The sequence below is a fragment of the Miniopterus schreibersii genome, assembly GCF_964146895.1.
Source record: "Miniopterus schreibersii genome assembly, chromosome: 5".
Classification (NCBI taxonomy): Eukaryota; Metazoa; Chordata; class Mammalia; order Chiroptera; family Miniopteridae; genus Miniopterus; species Miniopterus schreibersii.
This window is the reverse complement of record NC_138106.1, coordinates 48,262,599-48,286,758: the sequence shown is the minus strand read 5'-3', so window position 1 is coordinate 48,286,758 and position 24,160 is coordinate 48,262,599. Positions and strand designations below refer to the sequence as shown.

Sequence of the window (24,160 nt, the reverse complement as noted above, 5' to 3'; positions counted from 1 at the left end):
GGGTCTGACCCCAGGGCCACCTCAGCCCTGCTGTATCACAATTGAGCTGTTTTGCACTGAATAGTTTCTTTCTTCACCACACCCCAAATCGGAGATTCCCATTGAATCGGCACCAGCAACCATCAGTGATGCCAGAATCCATTTACCCAGCTTTCTGCCTTGGCGTGGTGCTGGGCACTGACCTCTAAGTACTGCAGCAACCCCATTCTCATGCCCTCTGATTACTGGCTGGGTTCAGCAAAGGGAGGTACCAGCAAGAGATTGGAGGTTCAGCAGAGAGAGTGGTCGGGGGACTCACTCCCCTTGCTGTCTTGCCAAATCAGCTATGGTTCTCTTGCAGTGGCTTTCTCCTATAGGTACGGCTCTTACCAGGCTCAGTACATGCCCCCTCCTTGCCCCTTCAGCCTAGATATTAAGGAGAAGGCAATGGTGTTTCACCATTTCTCACTGGTTTCTCTTTACTCTTTGCCCACGCCTATCTAATCCCTTTATTAAACTCTCCTCAATTACCTATTTTGAGTGTACCATAATACACCAGGATACACCAGGTGTGATATACCAGATAAATGTGTATTAAGGTGCTTTTTTGCTTCCTTCTCTTTACTCCCATGCTCACCCCAGAGAGAAGGGGTCTGTGTTCAATTGCTCTTTATAATCTTAACACAATGCCAGGCATATCAAGGGTTTTCAATACATGTTGGTTGAATTAAATAATGTCTTGTCAGGCTAGACCTGATTCCAGGAAACACCAGGCAGTGAGCAGCCACCACCACCCGTCTTAGTGGGCATGAAAAGGACCCAGTATATTTTTCTGAAGATGAGTAGGTAGGGAAAGGGGTGGGTTAGGAATGGGATGCCCAGGAGAAAGGGGAACTAATACAGATTTTTTTTGTTTGTTTAACTAGACAATAGGATTTATTGAGGTGCATGCATAGTGCTCGAGGTCCAGATCTCTCCAACTTTCCTCTGGCTTCTCTCAGACCTTCACATTCTAAGTGGTCAATGTCCTGCCTCATTCCCAACGAACAGTGAGGCACTGATGTCCTAGAGCCAAAAAACAGGACAAGAAAGGGGTTCCAGGTGGCCCAAGTTTCAGCCACCTGATCTCCATTCAGTTCCTTCCTCCCCCAGAGGACCTGGCACCTGCCCCTGACAAAGCAAAAAATAGTATTAAAGAAAAATAATTTCTACAAAATGGTTCATACAAACACCTGTGGGTGGTGGAAGAGATGCCTCTGTGAGACACAGATGACTGAAAGGGGCAAGAATGGGGAAAGATACCACCACCTCTCCTAGTCTCTAAAACATAGCCTCCAGCTGCCCGAGGACTAGAAGAGGGCTGGGGCAGGCAGGGGAGGGGCAGAGCAGGGCCAAGGGACCCTTATGGGGCCGGACTGGTGAGCAGGGTGGTGGATTGCAGGGCCTGCCCTTCCAGCTGTGTTGCACACTGCACCATCTCTTGGGCTGCAGAACGGGATGGGTAGCCCAAGGCAGCTCCCTTGCCAGGGAGCACAGTAGCCCACAATGCCTGGCCCAGTGCTGTACCTGCAGCCCTGACCTGTGCTTAGAGAAGGGGGGAGGCTGCCGGCTGGTCCAGGGTGGTCCCAATAAACACCAGGCAGTGAGCAGCTACCATCACCTGCTTACCATGGGGCACAAAGAGGCATGGGGGTTGTTTGACCCATGGTGGCTGGACATCAGGGCCACCACAGCTGCCTGCAGTGCTGAGTGGTGGCTCTGGCACTGCCCTGTATAGAAGTGCAGGAGCTGTTGATCTCAGCTGGGCAAACCAGTGGCTCCCCGGGGGACAGGACCTCCTGCTGCTCCGGTGGCCCCCACTCCAGCAGTTCAGGATCCCCTGGAAAAGCCTTATCAAGGGTCCGAGATCCCTGAGAATACTGATTTTTAAAAAATGTGCTAGACACTCTACAGACTTTATCTCATTGAATCCTCACAATAATATCATGAAGTAGTTATGGCTATGCCCATTGTACAGATGCCATTGACTGCTGTTACTTGACTGAGAAACTATAGAGCCCAAGACTTAGATCCAAAATTTGATTGACAGCAATATTTGTTTCAAAAGGGTGACATAAATTCGAGGCAGCTGCTGTTTGTTAGCCAAGACTGCAACCTAAAGCAGAAGCAGTTTTCATAGAAATGAAAGCGAAAGATCTAGGCACCAGCCTGTCGGGTGGGGCAGGCCGGCAGTGGGGGCAGATGGAGCTGGGGATGGCCACGCCCAGCCCCTGGCTGCTGGTGTGGGAGTCCTGGGGCTCTGGGCCCCGGTCTACCTAAGAACTTGCACACCAAGTTTCAGGAGGACCTCCAGAGCCGGAAGAGATCGGAGGCGGGGAGCCTGAGGTCTGCCAGGAGCTGGGCAGCCCGCCCCGCTTCCTGGGGCTCTTTGTTGGCAGGATGGTGAGAGGCTCGCCCGGGGAAGGGGTGAGGAGGGGGCGACAGGGTTGACCTGCCAGGCTCTCCGCGCATGCGTAGCACAAGGCTGCGCAGAGACCCCCCACTCCCTCAGAACCCTCTCTTCTAGGAAGGCAATTACCACCCTGACTTGTCCAGGAAGAGAGTGTGGGGCATCTTTTTCCATAGACTGCGTTGAGAATTTCCCCCTGAAATTTTTAAAAGTTCCTTATAAGTTAGGAATATTGATCCTTTATCTCTGATATATGTTATGAATATTTCCTTCCAGTTTGTCATTTGTCTTTTGAGCTTGCTTATGGTGGCTTTTTTCCCCACGCAAAACTTTTTTGTTTGTTTTCATGTAATACAATTTACCAACCTTTTGTTTTATTGCATCAGGACTTTAGTCATATTTTAAAACTTTTCCCCTATACCCAGTTTATCATCACCCATGCTTTTTTTGTTTTTTATATTTAGATCTCTAGTACATTTGGGATTTATTCTTGTATGTGGTCTAAGGAATGGATCTCATTTAATATTTTTTTCTTTTAAAAATGTACCTTTATTGATTTCAGAGAGAGGAAGGGAGAGGTAGAGAGAGAGAAAGAAACATCAATGATGAGAGAGTCATTGATCGGCTGCCTCCTGCACGCCCCCAACTGGGGATCCAGCCCGCCACCTGGGCATGTGCCCTGACCAGGAATCCAACCGTGATCTCCAGGATCCTAGTTTAATGCTCAACCGCTGAGCCAAGCCCAGCTGGGCTGATTTCTTTCTTGATCTTTTTGGTAACCCATTCATTGTTTAATAACATGCTATTTAGCCTCCAAGTGTTAGAATGTTTTTGAGTGCTTTTAATGCAGTTGATTTGTAATTTCATGCCATTATTATCTGAGATGCTTGATATGATTTCAATCTTCTTGAACTTGTAGAGACTAGTTTTGTGTCGAAACATGTGGTCTGTCTTTGAGAATGACTCATGGCGCCTGAGGGGAATGTATATTCTGCAGTTTTAGGGTGAAATGTTCTGAAAATATCACTTAAATCTATCTGATCTAGTGTGCCATTTAAAGTCACTGTTTCTGTGTTGACTTTTTGTCTGGAAGATCTATGTAGTGAAGTCACTGGGGTGTTAAAGTCCATGACTATGACTGTATTGCTGTTGATCTCTCTCTTAAAGTCCTAAGGTTATTATTGCTAGGTCCTTATTTATTGCCATTTTAATTCTTTATGCCTATGTTTCTCTATTTCTTCTTATTATTACAGCCATCCCTTTAACATTTCCTGCAATGCTGATTTGGTGGTGATAAACTCCTTTAGATTTTTTTTTTGTCTGGGAAGTTCTTTATTTCACCATCTATTTTGAATGATAGCCTTGCTGGATAGAGTAGTCTTGGTTTCAGATCCTTGTTTTGCATTACCTTGAATACTTCATGCCATTCCTTTTTGGCCTGTAGAGTTTCTGATGAGAAGTCAGCTGACAATGTTATGGGAGCTCCTTTGTAGGTAATAGACGGCCTTTCTCTTGCTGCCTTTAATATTCTTTGTCTTTAATTTTTGGCATTTTAATTATGATGTGTCTGGGCATGGGCCTCTTTGGATTCTTCTTGCTTGGGACTCTGTGCCTTCTGAACTTGTGTGACTTTTTCCTTCATCAGGTTAGGGAAGTTTTCTGCCATTATTTCTCTAAACAAGTTCTCTAACCTTTGCTTACTTTCAACCTCTTCTGGCACTCCTATGATGTGAATATTGTTACATTTTATGTTGTTCCACAATTCCCTTAGACTGTCTTCCTGTTTTTTAATTGTTTGTTTTTTGGATCTCTGATTGAGTAATTTTTTCTACCTTGTCTTCTAATTCGCTGATCCGATCCTCAGCTTCCTCTAATCTGTTGTCTATTCCTTCCAATGTATTCTTTATTTCTGCTATGCCATTCTTCATTTCTGACTGGTCATTTTTCATAGTTTCCATATCTTTTTTCATGCTGTTGAGCGTCCCTACAATCAGTACCTGAACTCTATATCTGATAGATTGTTTATCTCTGTTTCATTTAGCTTTTTTCTTTTTCTTTTTTAAATATATCTTTATTGATTTCAGAGAGAGGGAGAGAGAGGGAGAGAGAAAGATAGAAACATCAGTGATGAGAGAGTCATCATTGATCGGCTGCCTCCTAAACACCCCCAACTGGGAATCTAGCCTGCAACCCAGGCATGTGCCCTGACCAGGAATTGAACCTCTATCTCCTGGATCCTAGGTCAATGCTCAACCGCTGAGCCACACTCAGCTGGGCCATTTAGCTGTTTTCTGGAGACTTCTCTTGTTCTTTCATTTGGGGCTTGTTTTTTGGTCTCCCCATTTTGGCTGCCTGTTTGGGTTTGTTTCTATGTGTTAGGTAGGCCTGCTAGGACTCTCAGGATTTTTGGAAGGTCTCTGGTGCAGGCCAATTTCAGATGCTGTTTGTGACTGGCTTTGAGTAACCTGTTTGGAGCTGTCAACAATCCTTGGCTTGAGGTCTCCTCTGCTGGGGCTGGGTGCATTTGGACAGGACTGAGATGCACACCAAAGTCTGCTTTTCCAAGGCCTAGGTCCAGGAGCAGATCAAACAAAGACTCAAAGCACTCTGAGATCTGCCTCTGGCTGCAGGCTGATTAATTTGATTCTCTTAATGAGCCTCCAGCTGTAGAAACTCCACAGGGTAGGGAGAGAGGTTTTCCAGTAGGGTGGGACAATTGCTTCCCCCTCAGGCAAAACTGCTTGGAAAGTAAATGTCTGTCTCTGCAGTATGGGGGAATGACTTGGCACAGGAATCAGAGGGGTGCCCTCTGAGCTCTATATCCAGAGCCCACAACCTTAGATTCTCATCGCACAGCTCCAGTCCATTCTGCCCTCCCTCTGCTGGAGCCCAAGGTGAGTGGCTGCACACGAAACTTTGTGCATTGGCTCTTTAAGAGAGTGCCTGCATTTTCAGCTGACAGAAACCCAGCTGCTTTTCACAGCCAGATGTTATGTGGGCACCTTTCTGAGTTCTGCTGCTCTTGACTGGGAAGCCCAGCCTGGGGTTTAGGCCCCAGAATCCTCACTGGGAACCCCCCACAGCTGAGATATCCCTCTGGACCTTCAGCTGCTTCCTGTGGGAGCCCAGCCAGCCCTCTTGTGCCTCTGCACTTCCTATCAGTCTCTATGCGGTCTCCACTTTTCCTCCTTGGTTATGAGGGTGCTCTCCAGCTCGTCCTCAGTTGCAATTGATTATTCAGGATGGTTTTTCTATATTTTAGTTGTAATTCCAGTTGGTCCCGGGAGAGTGTCAGTGTAGCTTCCACTCAGTCTGCCGTCATCTTTCCCAGCAATATTTATTAAATTATGATTCATCTCTCCACTTTCTTATTCCTCTTAATACTTCATACACTGCACTTTTTCCTAGATTGAGACTTATTTCTGGAATTTTTATTCTACTCTTGTCATATTACCTATTCTTAATTTAGAACTATTTAGTTTTGTACTTATTACTTAAAAATGCATTTTTTGAGAAGTCTTTAGAAGTCTCTGTTCTCCCTATGTCTATAAATGCCTACTCATACCCAATCTTCTTAGTAAATAGGCAGCGTTTTTGTACTTTGGTTATCTCTGTAGATTGCCCTTTCATTATGCCATAATGGAAATTTCTTTCTTTTCAGTAACAAGTTGTAGCTCTGTTTACGTCAGTAGATGAACACCATCATTTACTGTCATGTTTATTACTTTTGTTTTCCTGTGATTGGGTGAGTAAATCTGTCTTTACAATGTATAATGTTTAACTTCACATGATCATTTAGCCAAAGAGTTACTTTTTTTAAAAATAAGGCAATGAGTGAAATCTATTTTTTTAAGTACTTAAAACATCAGTAAGTAACATAAAGAACAGAGCCTTTCAAGTCTCAAATCAGGTATAAAAACTAACATCTTAAGTGTTTTTGTCTCCCTAAAAATTGCTGAGTTGGGAGACCTCAGTACAAAAGTAAAACTTTCCAGAAGAGTGAGTACAGTGGATGAAATGGAAGTGGATGAAATTGATGAAGTTTAAAAAGACCCTTCGTAAAGCCTCTCTGTTGGTTGCATTTTATAATATCCAAGACACCGTGACTGAGAATGGGTGACCTTTGCTTTTGGACTTGACTTGTGGCCTGTCAGAAGCCAATGCTGACTTCAGGATGGAAGCAATACAGAATACTAAAGTTGCTGTTGTCACTTTTCTCAAAAATATTGGTAAGACAGATGATAACTTTTAACCCTTCATCTACAAATTGTGGTTGTATCCAACTTTGAGATTCCAGGCATCTCACAATGGGTCTTTAAAAGTTGTGCTCTTTCTAACTCCCAGTGAGATAATTGCAAGGAAATATGTATTACTACTTCTGGTACTTTTAATAGCTAACATTTATCAAGTGCTTGCTCTATGCTAAGTTTTTACTTACTTTATCTCATAACATATTAGCACTATGAGATAGATACTATTATTGTCTTCATTGTAAAGATGAAGAAATCTGGGCTTAGAAAGGAGTAAATTGCTTGCTCATAGTCACACAGCTCATAAGTATTTGAGTCAAAATTCCAAATTAGACATTCTGACTTCTGAGTGTATTGTCTTAACCACTGTACATGTGCCCCCAAATTTTCAGTGAGTTTTAATAGTTATAGGACTTTACCTTTATGATAATTACACATCCAAATAGAGACTGAGATGTGCACCTGAAACCTGTATAATTTTGTTAACCAGTGTCATCTCAGTAAATTCAATTGCGTGCAAAAAAAAAAAAGTAGAGATAAAATCTATCTCACAGGGTCATTGTGAAGATTAAATTAAGTGGGATAATATTTGTAAACCATCTGACACATAACAGATATTCAATAAATAAAGCTATTACAATTATAAAATTAGCTAAAATGGGAAACACAAGTTACTATTTTATGAAGTGATTCCCACAATAAGTCTAGTACCCACCTGGCACCAAACTTAGTTATTACAATAGTTCTAATTATTTTTTTAAACCTTAGCATTATAGCCCTGGCTGATGTAGCACAGTGGTTGGAGTGTCTCTGGTTCGATTTCCAGCTAGGGCACTTACCCAGGTTGTGGTTTCATTCCCAGTTCGGGGCCCATGTGGGAGGCAACCTATCAGTGTTTCTCTCTCTCTCGCTTCTTCCCTCCCTCCTTTCCTCTCTCTTTAGAATCAATGAAAAACACCCTTGGGTGAGAATTTTTAAAATCTGCATTATATTAAGCCCAAATATATTTTTCTATAGTTCTATCTATTAGTCTTTGTTCTTCCTTTAGAGTTGTAGAAATAAATTTTTTTTTAAGATAGCCCTTCAACTGTTTAAGGGCTATATTATGTCCTGCTCCCTGCATCCCACCCCTCCCCACCCCATCTTACTTCTCTACTTCTGCAAGTTAAATATGTTTAATTCCTTTTATATAGCCTGATGTGATGAGAGTCCTTTTATAGCATCAGCTTCCCTCTTCTGAACAGAGTTAGTTTTCATATTCCCTTTGCAAAGTTGACACCTTGAACTAAGCACAATACAATACCCAGGAGTTGTCTGTTTTTAACAGTGAAATGTAGAATAGAGTTTTCACCACCCACATTTTTGTTACTATTTCTCTTATTATAGCCTCACCATTGTCTTTTTATCTTTAAATGAATGGATTTTATTTTTAGGGCAGTTTTATGTTTACAGAAAAATTGAGCAGAAAGTAAAGAGAATTACCCTGGCCCCAGTTTTCCCTAATATTAACATCTTGCATTATTTTAGTATATTTGTTACAATTGATGAAAAGTATTGATACATTATTATTAATTAAAAGTCCATTACATTAGAGTTCAGTCTTTTTGTTATATGGTTCTTTGGGTTTTGACAAATGCATAATGTTATGTGTCTACAATTACAGTTTCATACAGAAAAATTTCAGTGCCCTAAAACCTCCCTGTGCTCCACCTATTCATTCCTTCCTCCCTTCTCCAAACCTCTGGCAGCCACTGATATTTGTATACTATCTATGTTCTGTCTCCATAGTTTTGTTTTTTTTCAGAATGTCATATAGTTAGAAACATGCAAAAATGTAGCCTTACAGAGTGGCTCTTTTAGTTAGCAATAGGCATTTGAGTTTCCTCCCTGTCTTTTTGTAGCTTGACAGCTCATTTCTTTTTATCTCTAAATAATGTTATATTTTATGGAAGTACCACAATTTATTATACATTCACTTATTGAAGGACATCTTGGTTGTTTCCAAGTTTTGGTTATTATGAATAAAGCTATATTGCTGCTGTAAGCATTCATGTGTAGGCTTTGTGTGGACATAAGTTTTCAACTCATTTGGGTAAATACCAAGGAGAGCAAATGCTGGACCATATGGTAAGGAGTATATTTAGTTTTGTAAAAATCTGCCAGACTGTCTTCCAAGGTGGCTACACCATTTTGCATTCCCACCAACAATGAATGAGAGTTCTTTTTGCTTCACATCTCTGCCAGCATTTGGTAACCTTTGTTTCCTCCCTCAAACATAGCTACATCACTGTTAATTTATACTGAGTTTACTGTCAACCAAAATCCCTTAGATGTTTTTGCATGACTTCACTACTAAGTCACATTCTCTTTCTCCCAGACTTATGTAGTTAATTTTTGGACTTCCCTAAGTGCTCTTTCTTTCCATTGGTGCCTCTCGCAGATGCCCTGGGATCTCTTTTATTTATTAGGTGCAATTATAACTGCTGTATGTCTTGCTGTGAAGGACTTTGGGAGACTGAATGTCTGGAAACTAGAGGTGCCTGGGAGTTTACGTTCATCTCCCAACCAGGAGGGCCCTTAGACAATAACTGATTGGTATGGAGGAACAAGAACCCAGCTCCCTTGTGTCAAAGTTAGGACAACTTATATATATATAATTTATATAATCCAAAGCTCCTTACACGATCACACAGAAGCCAGGCTTAACCTAAACCACATTCTCTATCTTCTTCTCTCACTTTTTACAGGTTTCTCCTGAGGGCACAACTTTAAAAAATCACTTGTATATGAATCCCCATCTCTGGCTCTGCTTCTAGAGAATCTGACCTAATTTTATGACTTCTTTTGACTACAGCACACAATTGTTTTTAATATTTTTGATTATTATAACTATTCCCTTAAAGAATGGCATTGGCTTAATTTCTAACAAGTTATTCTGAATTGCTCATGCATTATTGTTTGCATTTATTGAATCTCTAAGGGGCAGATTTTTTTTTCAGAAAAAAAATCACCTCTCCAGTATAATGGATGTCCATGGGAAAATCAAATTAGTTTTATAAAACTTCACTGCAAAGTAACCATGAATGGAATAGATCTATTTCATTAGGTGAGGATTAGCTCCACTGCATTTATGCATGTCACATCCTTCACTGAACTGCTTGACAGTGGTACCATTTTAGATAGTAGACACACCGTATTTCAGAGTCTCATTAATATCAGGATTTCTTCTTGTGCCAAAGATTTTGGCTGTATAATATCTAACCTTTTAATTTTTTAATTTTTTAGTGGTGGACACCTACTTGATCAAAAATCTTGTCTTCAATGAAAGGCCCACATCTGTGTTTTCCTATTATGTTTCTTTCAACACAGCCTTGTACGGAAGGGAGGAGCCTTTGAGAAAGTTGCAGGCACCATTCCTGGTGGCCTTGGATCCTCTCATAAGGAAGAATCTTACAGAGAAAGCATCACCTGATTGGAATGATAAATTATAAAAGGGGAAGGGGCCACTGTGAGGTAACCTGGCCCCAAGTCAGCTGGAGGTAGTCAGCTGGAGGTAACACTCAGGTCTGAGGCCACCTAGTTCACTCAAGGAAGAACAAAGGTCAATGTCATCAAGATCTGGAAAGGAGGCGTTTCTAAAAATTTTTCTCATATCATGTCTAAATATCAAGCCACCAAAATGAATGTGAAGCCAGTAGTATGGGAGGGCATAAAAAACTGCATGAAGATGAAAGGGTTTTGATTGATACGTTCAAGGAGATGGCCATAATAACAGGTTGTTTGGAGGATGTGAAAAGAATTGTAATGCAACTAAAGACACCAACCAAAACATTGTGACAGAGAAGGTGGCTGGTTCTTCTGAAAGGTTTTCTAGTCTTCACATCAGTGCTTTGAAGAGTCTATACCAAAGGAATTCTGAGTGTGGGAGATCATTGATATTGCTTTCACCATTCATACCAGACCGCAGGAAGGACAGTACAAAAGAAGAATGACATTCTGGAGCAAGTGAAAAGGATTGCTCAGGAAGCCCATTCCCAGTCCTTCTGGCGTTTTCTGTTTGTTACACAAAGTAGAGTGTGAAAAATTCTCTAAGATTATTTTAAGCAAAGAAAATTCATATCCTTTTTGAGTTAGATCAGACATGGAAAATACATTTCATTTAATGGGTTATTGCTGATCAAATGATAGTTGTTGCCTGAGCTCTGTGTTGAGAAAGATTTTGAGACTGTATCTGGGTTTATTGAAAAAGAGTACAGATACCAATGAATAATGTCTGTCACAGGTGTGGGGACCGGGGTGTGTGTGTGTGTGTGTGTGTGTGTGTGTGTGTGTGTGTGTGTATGAGACATATGGCATGTTTTTACTGTTTGGCTCCTCTTCTGTGAAGAGCAGATTCAAGTATTGTATCTCTCATTAGCTAGTAATTTGATGTGGAGCAAGCGGCTTCATCTCTTTGCACACTGGTTTCCCTTTTAGGAGAATGAAGTTTCTGTACTGAATGATCTGTGCTGACTCTTTAAATTCCAAAATTCTATTAGAATTTTGACTATCAGTGTGACTGATTACTAGTCAAACTGCTAATGCATTACTGTGGAAAACTATGGGGTGTATCTTACTTATGGGTTCCCCCAGAAGAAGAACTGAGACAGATTCAAGTGCAAGTGATTTATATAGAAAAGTAAAGGACACAGATAGGGTGTGTTATCAAATCAGTTACTACTTAATCCCACTGGGCAAATCAGAGTTAGTCTTATCTGGCAGGCAAGGTTGCTGGGATAGTTTTACACCAGCTTCTGCCAATCATTGAATGAGGGCTTGAGGGCAAGGGAGGGCAGCTTAATTTACCTGCACTTCCTCTCTGCTACACTGGCAAGCAAAGCAGACCTTCGCACTATGTATGGAAAGTCCCCAGGCAGGAAATACAGTTGCCAATATGACCGAGGGACCTTTAAATAGTAAGAGCCAGGGGAAATGGACAGGGTCTGCTAGGCTAGGATTCTTGGGAGAATAAGTAAAAGTGCTCATTGGCAGTTGGGGTACAATGCTAAATATAATACTAAAACATTGTGATAATAAATTACTTGCTTTTGAATCTTAGGGTCGATTATGAGTTGAGTTAGAGAAGTCTGTGAAATCTAATAGTTATTTTTTGTTTGGGCACCTATGGGGAAAGTCTTCAAATGGCGTTACCTGGTAATGCTTTTTGCTGTTTTCTTTACAGTCAAGGGATCATGTCAGCTTGAAAGATTGTTTTTCAAACAGAAATGTTATAGCCTCAACCCAAACCAAAGAAGGTTTGAACCTCGTGTTGATAAGTGGAGATGTTTCATATTTCTGTGTAAGTGGTTCTATTTAGTAAGCCTACATAAGAACAGTGGGGTCTAGTGAACTGGTTCTGTGATTTAGGGTCAACGATTAAGATCGTATAAATTTGAGAAGTTAGACCCACCTGAGGTTCATGCAGCACTGTACTTACCATCTCTTATATCTTTCCACCTGTACTCATGTGGAGAGATCCAAGTTTAACCACCAAGCAGGTTCTACAAATCCACCTCTTTTATTTCTCTATAACTTATCTTGACCTATTCTGAACTCAACTCTGTTTTCTTCTCCTGTTTCATCAGCATTAATGGGGAAGACACATATATATCACATTATAATATCACCCTTCACACACACACACCATTGCTCCTGCCTGATCACCTTCTAAGGCACGGGAGAAATGAGGAGGGAGAAATGTTATCAGTACAGGCACTAAATGCTCAGCTGGGCTCTTGCCTGTCCCTCTCCTCCTATTCCTTTCTTTTCCTTGGAATCACCAATTAACAGGCCATGTGTTCCATCTAAAGTTGACATCCATGAAACTCAATCCTGACTGCAATTCAGAATCACCTGGAAAACTTTTAAAAAATACCAATGCCCAGACCTCACCCCAAGAGATCCTGATTTTAGTTGGTCAGGTACGTGGATTAAGTGTCAGTAGTTTTTGAAAGCATTCCAGGTGGTTCTAATCTAGGGCTGAGAATTATTATTGATTTGGAGTCTTCTTCAGAATTCTAAAATGTCCACCATTTTGACACTTGATATTTACCTTCAGATGGCACACATTCAAGACTAATGGGTAGAGAACCCTTCTGAGAAATTTAGAGACTCCTATGGATTATGAGCTAATATTCTTTGCTTTTGCTGCAGCTAAGGAGAGGGCAGAGGGGTGGCAGCCAGCCACTTTCTTCATGTTCTCTAGAGTAAATAGAGCCCTTAGACTCTTTTGTCACATGGGTTCAGGACTTTGTCCTTTGATCTGCAGGTTGAGAAGTTGAATCTTATCATTTTAACCAGACTTGATCTGACACTAACCAAATTCAAGAAACTCATTTGTAAAATGGAATTGTAATTATTTAATTTGCAATGAGAAAGCTAATTGCCATGGCTCCTGGTAATAGTGAGCTCTGTAGATGACTATTCTGAGATTGCTTGGTGAATATAATCAGACTAGAAAGAAACCGAACGACATAAAAGTACACTAAATTTCTTTGTCACTCTAGGAGGCAGCACAGTGCAGTGGTTACCCAGACCAATTGTAAAGCCAGTACTGGCAGGGTTCAAATACCACTCTACCACTGAGCATCCACTGATCTCGGTCAATATCTCCCTATGCCTCAGTGTCCTTATCTATAAATGTGGGTGATGATGATATTAGAGTTGTTGTGAGGTTTAAAAAAATTACGTCATATAAAAGCCCTTAGCACCTTCCTGGCACATAGTAAAGACTCAGAAAATGACAGCTATTATCATTATCCACTTACAACTGACCACTTTAAATTTCACCTCACACAATTACCACAACAGTCTAATTGAGAGAGATATTATTTACCCTCATCTTATAGTCTAGGAAACTGAGGTCCTTCCTCTACACTTTCTATTGATTGTTAAACTCTTGTCAATCATGTCAGGGTACTTATTCTTACCATTGGATGATGCTGTATAAACTTTGGAACCCTCTTAAACTCTTTCATCTCTGAACTCCTTTCCCTATCAAGTTAATTTCCAAGACTCCTTGCCCAATGTCCCTTGTACATGCCCTTTCCTTTTCATCCCCTTAGCACTGGCCTCGCCTTCTTGCCTTCAGGCTCTCACCCTCCAGCCTGTCCTCTATGCTGCTGCTTGGTGCATCTTCCAAAAACATTGTTTTGTCAGGTGCTCCCTACTGCTTCTAGGATAAAGTCCAGAAAAAGGTGGGTTTTCAGAGTCCTCCATCATCTGGCCCCAAATCTATTTCCAGCCAGACACTATTTATTGGAGTAAATAGTGTTTCTCACTATTGTAACTCTCCTTTAGCTAAATAGGCCAACTCTCTGACGTTCCTCAATTCCATGCATTTTCTTAGATGATAGCCCACCTAGAATGCTTTCCTGCCTTCTTTCTACTTGTCCTCTTTATATCCCTTATCCTCTTTGTAAAGTCTTTACTAGCCAATCCAATCTAAGGGATACCTATCTTCTTTGAATTCTATAGCAATTAATAATTGTATATTTAACACAGAGTGGTTTTGGTTATCTTGAACTGATTTGAACATTAAGACTATTTTACTTTTTACATATTAGTGTATTGAATTAGTAAGTAGAGAGTGAGGCTACAAGTGGGAGTGAGGCGAAAGTGGGCTGGATCTAGTTGTTTTTTTTGGAAGGCTCACTCACTCTTATCCCTGCAGGGAGCTTCTTGGGCCCAGAGATTAGTTTATGTTAACTAACCTCATATAAGATTGAGGTGGACCCACAGAGGCCTATTGTTAACTTAGAGTGTGAAATAGTACTGTTATGTGGCCCAGAGACATATATACCTTTGAATTTATATGAGGAAGAGCACCCCAAGGACCCAGAATCCTCAAAATCCACATGATCAGAGCATTCTCCCTCCAAATTTGAACACAAAATTGGAGTAAATGAATTAGATGAATTGAATATCTAATATCTGTTAGCATCAGGCAATGACCCCATCTCACCAAAGAGATGGCCTCAGAACAGACACTGGAGAACAGAGTGCCCTGGAAAGAGGCTGCATGGACACTGCCAACCTTCACTCCAGTGACTTTCCTTTGACTAGGCTCTTAGGACTGACCAGAACTCCCCTTTTTAGAGGGACCCATTCTTTATTTATGTATATTAATAAAGTCAAAACAATTACTCTCAGTTCCTGCCAGCCTAAAAACAATTCTCTCTTTCTTCCTCAGTCTCTCTCAATCTTTCTGTGTTTTTTCCTCAGTCTCACTATGTTTCTCTTTCTGCCTCTGCCTTTCACTCTCACACTTTTTTTTTTCTATATCTCTCTATCTCTAGTCTGTTTCAGTCATTTTCATAGCTCTACTCTGACTTATAACATGTTGACCTGATGGTAGTGGGTAATACATTTCTTTAATTTTTAAGTTTTGGGGCTCACGTCATTATGGTATCTAAGTACTAACAACAGAATATAACTCCCCCTGAGGGTAGGGCAACACATATCTTGTGCATTACCCCACAATACTTAATAGGTCATAGGTGCTCAGTAAGTATTTATTGATTCAACCTTTAACAAATTGTTGATGTTTTCATTAAGGCTGATGTCATTGTCAACACTGTACCCACGGATCTTCAGCTTGGAAGAGGACCACTCTCTCAGGCTCTTTTGCAGAAAGCTGGTCCCATCCTCCAGGAAGAGTTAAATGCCACCAAACAGGAAACAGAGGAGGAAGTGGGTAGCATATTCATGACAAGTGGCTACAATCTGGACTGCAAAGCTGTGCTCCATGTTGTGGCTCCAGACTGGGATAATGGAATGGGGTCTTCTCAGCAGGTAGAAAAAGTCCTTAGTTTTCCATTTCACTTGATAGCATTGGTAATCTTCTGGCATGGTATAGATCTGTTCCCCCCATGAGATAAATTCACATTTATCTCATGGGGAGAACATTTGGCTTGTTACGACTGCTACTAACTTGAGCCCTTGCTTATATAGATGTATTTTGTACATTTCAGATCATGGCAAGTATAATCAAGAAATGTTTGATGACTGTAGAAGAGCTATCCTTCTCATCAATCACATTTCCCATGATTGGAACAGGAAATTTGGGATTTCCCAAAGCTATATTTGCTAAAATAATGCTCTCAGAAGTGTCTAAATTTAGTAGCAGTTCATGGCTGAAAACCTTACAAGAAGTGCACTTTCTGGTACATCTAGATGATGATGAAAGCCCTCAGGTATGGTTATGTATCTCTTCTGTCATTCTGGCAAGAAACCTAAGTGCAGTCTGATGTCTTAGAAAATCTATAAATAACAGCATTTTCTACTTCTTTGCCCATAAGTGTGGGTTGCTGATGGGAGTTGTCATATGGCTTAACTATAAGGTAACATTGACAACACATACAATCCTTCTTAGACAGTTTATCAAAGGACAAGATAATTTATAATAAATAAATTCTTAGAAAGAAGAAGAAAGTTATTGGTGTAAAAGTGGCCCAGATATTTTAACAATGACTAAAGGAAAGCTAAGTCATGACTTTATCTATAGAGAAAAAGCCAGGCATGAGTAGCCTCAAGAATGTACTTATTTAAATAGAATATAGCCTGTCCATACAGGTCTATGAGAGTCTAAAGCTGGAAACGTCATACCATGTTTAGTCTTGGAGAATCAGCTAGAGCACACTTACCAAGTACTTCCCAGTAGCCCTGCCCTTGTAAAGTGTCCTTCCTTGAGACATGATCCTCAGCTGGTTGGCCTACTCTGAGTATCAAAATCTATTTTTCACCCTTGAAAAAGTTTTATTGATTTTGTATAAATTGTATACTCATAACAAAAATGCAAACAATAGGAAAGAGTATGAAGAAGAAAGGTACAGCTAGGTTTGAATCTTGGCTTTGCCATTTAAAGGTCGAATGAAGTAACCTCTTTGAATCTCAGTTTTATTATGTGTAAACAGCATGGCAACAATACCTTTCAGCTGTGAGAATTAAGAGAGGATGTATTTGAAGTTTCTAGCACATAGGAAGTCTCAAAACTGATTGTAGAAGTGGTTATTATTGCTTGACTTTAAGGGCAAGTGCTACAACTTTCTAAAATGAGCACTTAAGATATCAAGCCCGGTCTGGTGTGGCTCAGCGGTTGAGTGTCAACCTAGGATCCAGGCGATTGGGGTTCGATTCCCTGTCAGGGCACATGCCTGGGTTGCGGGCTAGGCAGCCGATCAATGACTCTCTCTCTCCCTATCCTTTCCACTCTCTGAAATCAGTGAAGATATATTAAAAAAAAAAAAAAAAAGATATCAAATATACTTTTGTTTTCTGAGTTCTTAGTTATTCTCGGGAATTTAAGATAGAAGTATGGTCTTCCCATGAAATAATGTAAGTCAGCACTGGTATTTATTGAAAAAATTCCTAGGTTGAATCACAACCCTTTAATTAAAAGTCTCTGAGATGAGAAAATCTATTGAGAACAATTGTTCCTGTTTGATGTCTGATGCTCCATGTTCCAAAGAACTGGATGAATATTTCTACAGAGCACTGTTGTGATCAGTAACTGTGTTTCTTTCTCTTCAGGCATTTTTAGATAGATTCACTAGATGGTCCAGTGGAAAGCCCAAAAAGCACAGGAATCTCATGGCTGGAGGTACTCAAGGTCTGGTGAAATTGTTCTGCTGGGGAAATATTTCCCTTTGCTTAGTGACTTTTCTGTGTTAAAGCCCAAAAGAAGGAGACAGATTCCCACAAAGAACAAATCAGTAATGGAGAAGGCGTTAGAGCATTCCAAAGAATAAATCATATTGTTGGGAACCAAATCATTGGTAATGAGGCCAGAATTTCTAAGATATGATAATAAAAGATAACTAAAATGTACATGACACACTGAACTTTACTTATTGCTTTCATATATATTACTTAACCCTATACCATGGCCCCATAAGCAGGTGGTTGGTTCTATTGGCACTGTATAAATGTGGAAGGAGAGGCCTAAAGAGTTTACAGGATGAGTAGAAAAGGCACATCTAAGTTGTAAAGGCCCAGAGTATAGAGTGGACAGTAATATGTCAACATATTAAAGGTAATTTTCCTAGAGCAGCCTTGATACTGCTATTTCAGTGGGATGTGAAGGGGCAGGAAGAGCTCATGTTTGGTTAGTAAGTTGTTGTTTAACATTGGACAAATGACCTAGCCATTCTAAGACCATTTCCTTTTTGTAAAAAAGTAATAAAAGGACCTCCCAGAAGTACAAACTTTCAGTTATAAAATGAATAAACTTTGGAGACCTAATGTACAGCATGGGGACTATAGCTAATAATAATGTATCATATACTTGAAATTTGCTAAGACAGTGGATCTCAAGTGTTCTCACCACACACACACACACACACACACACACACACACACACACACAAGGTAACTAGGTGAGAATGGGTATATTAATTAGTTCAATTGTGGCAATCATTTAACAATGAAAACCTGACAATGTACACCTTAAATATATGCAATTTTTATTTGTTAATCATATGTCAATAAAGCTGGAGGGAAAAAAGAATCTCCCAGAAATGTCAGTGTGAAAGGAGAGTGCACTTTGCACTCTCCCCTACTTTCTCACCCTTCACCCCTCAGATGTTCCTGCCTCATCCTATTTAGCAGAGAAAATGTAGGTGCTCCTACTGCTCAAAGCGTTGTTTTCCGATTTCCTTTAAAAAGAACACCCAGCAATTTAACAGGCCATGTTAAACAGGGTAATGTTTGGATTTATGTCGAGGGAAAGAAAGAGGAGGACCGGGAAGAGAGTAGGGCCCCGTCACGTTTGTTCTTCCTGCAGGCGCCAGCTATTCTTGCATCCATTCTCTTTCTGTACAGGTATCTCCAGGACTGTCACTAACCCCAACTCCACAACGTATGAAATGAAAATTGGTGCACTTACTTTCCAGGTTGCTGTTGGAGATATCACAGAAGAAAGTGTAGATGTTATTGTAAACTCAACAACAAGGATGTTTAATCTGAAATCAGGTACTTCATTTAAGTAGCATACTTGATTGTAACTATTAACATGACTAATTTCTGGGAGGGAAATGGTGGCTAATGTTGCCCTGAGTAGACAGAGAGGCATGTAGTAAATATGCAGGCCCTGGAATCAGAAAGACCTGGGTTTGAATCCCAGCTATGCCACCTACCATTCTGTGGCCTTGGATAAATCACTTAACCCCTTTGCCTGTGAAATGCCTATTTCCCAAAGAAGTATTAGATGGGGTTTAAGTGATGTAAAGGTGGGGTGTAACTGATGCATTATATTTAGTCAATGTCAGCTCTCATCCCCTTGTTAGCTCTGAACTATCAAAGTTACACACTTCTAATTTAATCAGCTTTAAGTTCTTCTATTTTTAGTTCCTTTTTTATGTAATTCAGTTAGTACTCACATCTCACTTCCTGTAACTCTCCTCTACACTATACTGATCAAAATGAAATTCAACCTCTTTTTCTTGATTTTCTCTAAAATATTTGACCACCCCAACTGATATAACACCTTTGAGCACCTATTCATTTATAGCTTAAATACATATACTCGTATGCTGATGCAGTTTGTATATTACAAAACATTAATTTTTAAATTAAAAGGGCAAGATAAAACAAATATAAGTAGAAACTTAAGTATTTTCTGAATTGCAAAATATTATGGAACTTATTATGCAGAAGTGAATCTTTAGACTATCCATTCAATTAAAAAAAATAAAGAACATTTAGTTATTTAAAACATAGTAAATTGAACATATGCATTTATCTTTGCCCCCTCTTGAAATTCCATCAAAGCAACAGTAAAGGAATTAAAAGGGGATAAACCCACAGAGAAAAAGAGAGTTGGAGGAAAAACAACAGTGTACAGAGATAGCAGCATATTTTCAGAAGATGGGAAGCAGCTAGCCAGTGGAGGTAACTGACAGGGAATGGAGAAAACTTTGTACCGTGGAAGAGAACAGCAGCCCCTAGAAACACAGGAACTGGAGGCAGCAGGAACCTGGGAGGCAGGGCATAAAAAGAGATGAAAATGGAATTGGATGAAATTCTGTATCCATAGCACTTAGAGCTCTTGATGCTACCCCCTTGCAGCAGTAACTTCCCTTGCTCTTTCCTGGCCAGAGACGGGAAGTGTATTTTTTAGAGAAACTGAACCTGGAGTTAGCACAGTGGGAACAAGTGAGATGGGTGGGGAGCTAGACTGAAAAGAGGATTTCAGTGAAACATCTGTAGTAAACAGCGAGCGCCCAGCCCCTGTCCCTGCAGGGCTCCCAGAGCAGCAGAGGGGCTTACACCCTCCAGACAAGAGACAGGAGGATCCTTCTGGGGAGAACCTGACTGCCCTAAAGTCCAGTATTTACTGCCTGCTCACCTTACACTGAAGCCTATCACTCAGCAAGCCGCCTGCACATGGAGCTTCCAAACTCACTGTTAAATATCAATGGAGTGACAAATATCACCTGATATTTGAGAAAAACCTCCACCATTGCAAAGTCAGAGACCAAAACAAATTTTTAAAAACAGAGATTTTTAAAAAGATACAATTCATAACACATGCATAATCAAGGAGATATAGGTAGATAGAAGATGATAGGTCAATCGATGTTCATGATGTTAAAATAACTAACATTTATTCAATACTTTCTGTGTGCTAGATTTTGTGCTAAGCATTTTTCATCCATTATCTCTTTTAATGTTCATACAACCCTGTAAGAAAAGTACTGTGCCAGCCTTTGTGTAACAGATAAGGAACTGACTAGTCACATACTAGCTAGTAGGATGTGGAGTCAACTCTGACTCTGTGCCAAAATGCAAAGTCCATGTTTTCAACCGCTCAACCCAGCTGTCCTTAGACATGACCAAGGTGGTGAAGCTGCAGCCTTGATTAGAAGAGTCATTGGACCAAAGAAGCCAACTGCCTGTCTAATTGTGAAAAAACAAACTAAACAGAATTAAATAACAAAATCAAAGAATTTAAGTAAAATGCTCAGGTTTGTTATAGTTTTGAGATCCATGCTTTTCATTCATATCAGAACTTTTATTTTTATATTTTTAATTCAATTTTGTAAAATAATAAGCATAGAACACACACACACACACACACACACAAACAACAACCCCTTAAACAACTGTAAAAACATTCTGGTACAAATACAGACGGTAAAATTGCAGACACTGGAGACTCAGCTATTGGACAGTGCCCTCATCCTGTGGATCAGATTGTTCATTCATCAGCCATTGAATGAAGGAAGGGTGATTTTGGAGGGAGGGAGCATCAATGGATATGCAAAGGGTGAGCTGAATAAAAGTCTAATGTACAAAAGCTATAACCACTTATTGAATTTTAACAGATATCTTAATATCACTAACATGTCTTCTGTAGGGGTGTCAAAAGCAATTTTAGAAGGTGCTGGACCAGCTGTGGAAGATGAATGTGCTGTGCTAGGTATGGTCACATGTTGCTTTTGCCTACAACCTATTGAAAATTTGAGGGCTGAGACTGCTGTGAGAGGGCCCATGGCGCAGTAAGCGGTGAGCGCTTTGGAAGAAGGTCGGTTCACTGGGAGAGCAGACATCGGTGGTATAGGATGCGGTGGCTGTTGGGGAGAGATCCTGTATCCCACCATCCCACTTGTCTCTTCCTGAGAATGAAAAAGAACCCAGCCTGGGTGCTGATAATCCAGGCTCTATCCCGTCTGAGGGATCCCGGGCATGTCACCCAACCTCTGCGAGTTTCGCTTCTTTCCCCCATAAGAAGGTTCTACTGATGAGGAGCCTGGAAGGGCTGCCCCACATGTGGTTGTGAGAGGAGAAGGAACAAGGAGTGTAAAAAAAGTTTTGTGAGCTGTGAAGTGCTGTACAAACTACCGTCCACGCCCCCCAGTCTTGTTCTGCTTCATACAGCACACCATGCAGCTGACTTCTGCTTCTATTATGAATGAATGTAGGAGGCCATGTGGGCCTGGGGGCTTTCCCCCACCAACCAGTTCTCCACCTCCAACACTACCCACCTGGAGCGAGTGCCAGATCCCACGAGCTCGAGGGCTTAGTCCCACAAGACTGCCCCCACCTCCAACGCCAGTTTCAAGTCCCAGGGGCCACCTGTACTTCTGCCCGGCTGGCTCTAGAGGTTCCCAGTCACCCCTTCTTAGGTTCAACACTTTACCAGAACAACTCACAGAGCTCAGTAAAACACTTTTCTTACATTTACCAGTATATTATAAAGAACACAAATCAGGAACAGCCAAATGAAAGACACACTGTGTCAAATGACAACACTAAAACAATTTAGTAATGAGCTTGACATCCTTGATTCAAGAAAAACAACCCGTGGAGGGGAGCGCAGGGCCTCCTCACAAGCAGGGGAGCCTTCTCCTGGGGGGGGGGGCAAGCGCGGGTTTTATAGAGGGTTCGAAGCGCAACCGTGGAGACAGCCTGTGACTGGCTGGGGTTGCGTGCCTTATCTTACCTTATTTAGAGAGATCAAGGCACAAGGAAATAAGTGTGGAGTCCAGGGTTGGTTGAGTTGCTGTTTGGGGATTAGCTGGCTGGATGGATATACTGTGTTTCTGGTTAAGTGGAACATTTATAGGAATATGAAGGTTTGGTTTGAAAGTTCAGTTTGCTTGTGGCACCCCTGGCGGGAGTGGACCTAAAAATTTATTCCAGCGTAGGACAGGGTATGAGGGAAGGGGCACAGAGCTTCCATGCCCCTTCCAGGGACACCACCCTACCAGCACCTAGATGTGCTTACCAACCAGGAAGTTCCTGCACTCTGTTGTTTAGGGGTTTTTATGGAGGTTTCATTACATGGGTATGATTGATTAGACCATCGGATTTGCACCTGAGCTCAATCTCTAGCCCTTCTCCTTTCCCAGAGGTCAAGGGGTGGGGCTGAGAGTTCTAATCCTGGAAGGAGGGCTTGGTCTTTCGGGAGCTATCTAACTCCACCCCCTTCCCACCACCCCCATCCTCCAAGAGTCATCTCATAAAAGACACTCTTATCACTCAGGAGATTTGCAGAAACAAAATATTTATGTTTTATTACAGCACAGTGAGGAAACTGTAAGAGTGATCAAAACCTATTCATCCTTCAAAACCAGGACTGAACCTTGCAGAGTAGCTATGAGTGTGATTTGAAGAAATCACAGTGTTTCATGTTTGACAATACATTCCCACTACTGACCTACTATCATGCCTGAAACTCCCACCTTAATAGCTCTCCTCTGATTAAGACATTTTCTCTGGAGTGAATAAATTCCTGGAGACAGATCAGAGGATGGTAATATTGATCCCAACATGAGGACATTAGCAGGGATTTATTTGTGTGCTGGAAGAACTAGCTGCACCTTGGAAGGCAGAAGCAGAGAATGAAACTTGGCTGAACAGCTGGAAAAGTCTAAGGATGCTACCTGGGAGAGGAAGCAGGTGGGACAACCAAGGGGCAGCAGGGAGTGCCTGGGCAATGGGAGCTCCACAGGAGGACAGGGACCAACTCTCCTCCTGCGTTTTCCTGGAGCCTTGTTTCACTCAGCGTACAAAAAGGTGGTGCATTAAAATAAGCCCTGATAATTTCCATGTGCTCAAGAGCTCTATAGGTCCTGAGGGAGGGGCACCTCCTTTCACACTTCCACACCACAGAATACATTACTTTCACCTCTGGAAAAATGAATCTGGCTGAATGAGCATATAAATTACTCTTCTGGACAGTAGGGTGGGAGTTAAGAGCTCTGGACAGTGACTGGTTAGGTTCAAATCCTGGGCAATCTTGGGCTGCTGACCTTAACCTTTCTGTGCTTTTGTTTAATCCATGAAAAGGAGAAAACAGAACCTACGCCCTAGGCTTGTTTTGAGGATTGAGTGGATTAACACAAGTAGAGTGCTTTTGAAGAGTACTCAAAATATTTAACAGTGTAGAATCCAGGTTGTAAAGGAAGTGAGCCTGTCACAGTCCCAGAGAGTGAAACTAGCTAGACGGACAGAGGCTGGACTTGGTCAGCTATTTTCATTTCTCAGTAATCAGCATTGCTTCCCATAAGTCATGTGTTCTGTGTGTTTCCTTTTCTTCCCCTCCCCACCTTTTTTTCCAGCAACACAGCCTCACAGAGATTTTATAGTTACACAAGGTGGACACTTAATGTGCAAGATAATAATTCATGTTCCTGGGGAAAATGATGTCAAGAAAACGGTTTCCAGTGTTCTAGAAGAGTGTGAACAGAGGAAGCACACATCTGTTTCCCTTCCCGCCATTGGAACAGGTTTGCAGCCTCTCATCCCTCAAAGATTTGGAATAATCCGTTTCCTTTAGACAGCTTCACTCTTAGTGAACTCAGTGCTGAGTCCAGAAAGCGATAGTGAGGTAAAGCAGAGAGGGTGCAGCTTCTCAGACCCTTTCAGGGCTATGCATGGGGCCTGTGCCTCTTTCATCCATCTTTTTATTTTAGGTTTCCTAAGTATCTTTCCATGTTTG

At 41.2% G+C, this 24,160-nt stretch overlaps 1 protein-coding gene across 2 annotated transcripts in view; it reads left to right on the top strand.

The window, feature by feature from the left end:
* The first annotated feature begins 2,243 nt into the window (after window positions 1–2,243).
* Window positions 2,244–24,160, top strand: part of PARP15 (poly(ADP-ribose) polymerase family member 15) — a 33,907-nt gene continuing 11,990 nt past the window's right edge. The window contains exons 1-8 of one of the 2 annotated variants that reach the window (XM_081138469.1): window positions 2,244–2,421; window positions 11,900–12,016; window positions 15,274–15,510; window positions 15,690–15,911; window positions 17,248–17,326; window positions 18,538–18,687; window positions 21,074–21,136; window positions 23,781–23,948. In XM_081138469.1, the coding sequence (XP_080994595.1) occupies window positions 2,419–2,421; window positions 11,900–12,016; window positions 15,274–15,510; window positions 15,690–15,911; window positions 17,248–17,326; window positions 18,538–18,687; window positions 21,074–21,136; window positions 23,781–23,948 (1,039 nt within the window). In that variant the 5' untranslated portion in view covers window positions 2,244–2,418. The remainder of the gene's footprint in view (window positions 2,422–11,899; window positions 12,017–15,273; window positions 15,511–15,689; window positions 15,912–17,247; window positions 17,327–18,537; window positions 18,688–21,073; window positions 21,137–23,780; window positions 23,949–24,160) is intronic. The other variant, XM_081138470.1, reaches the window with a different exon arrangement.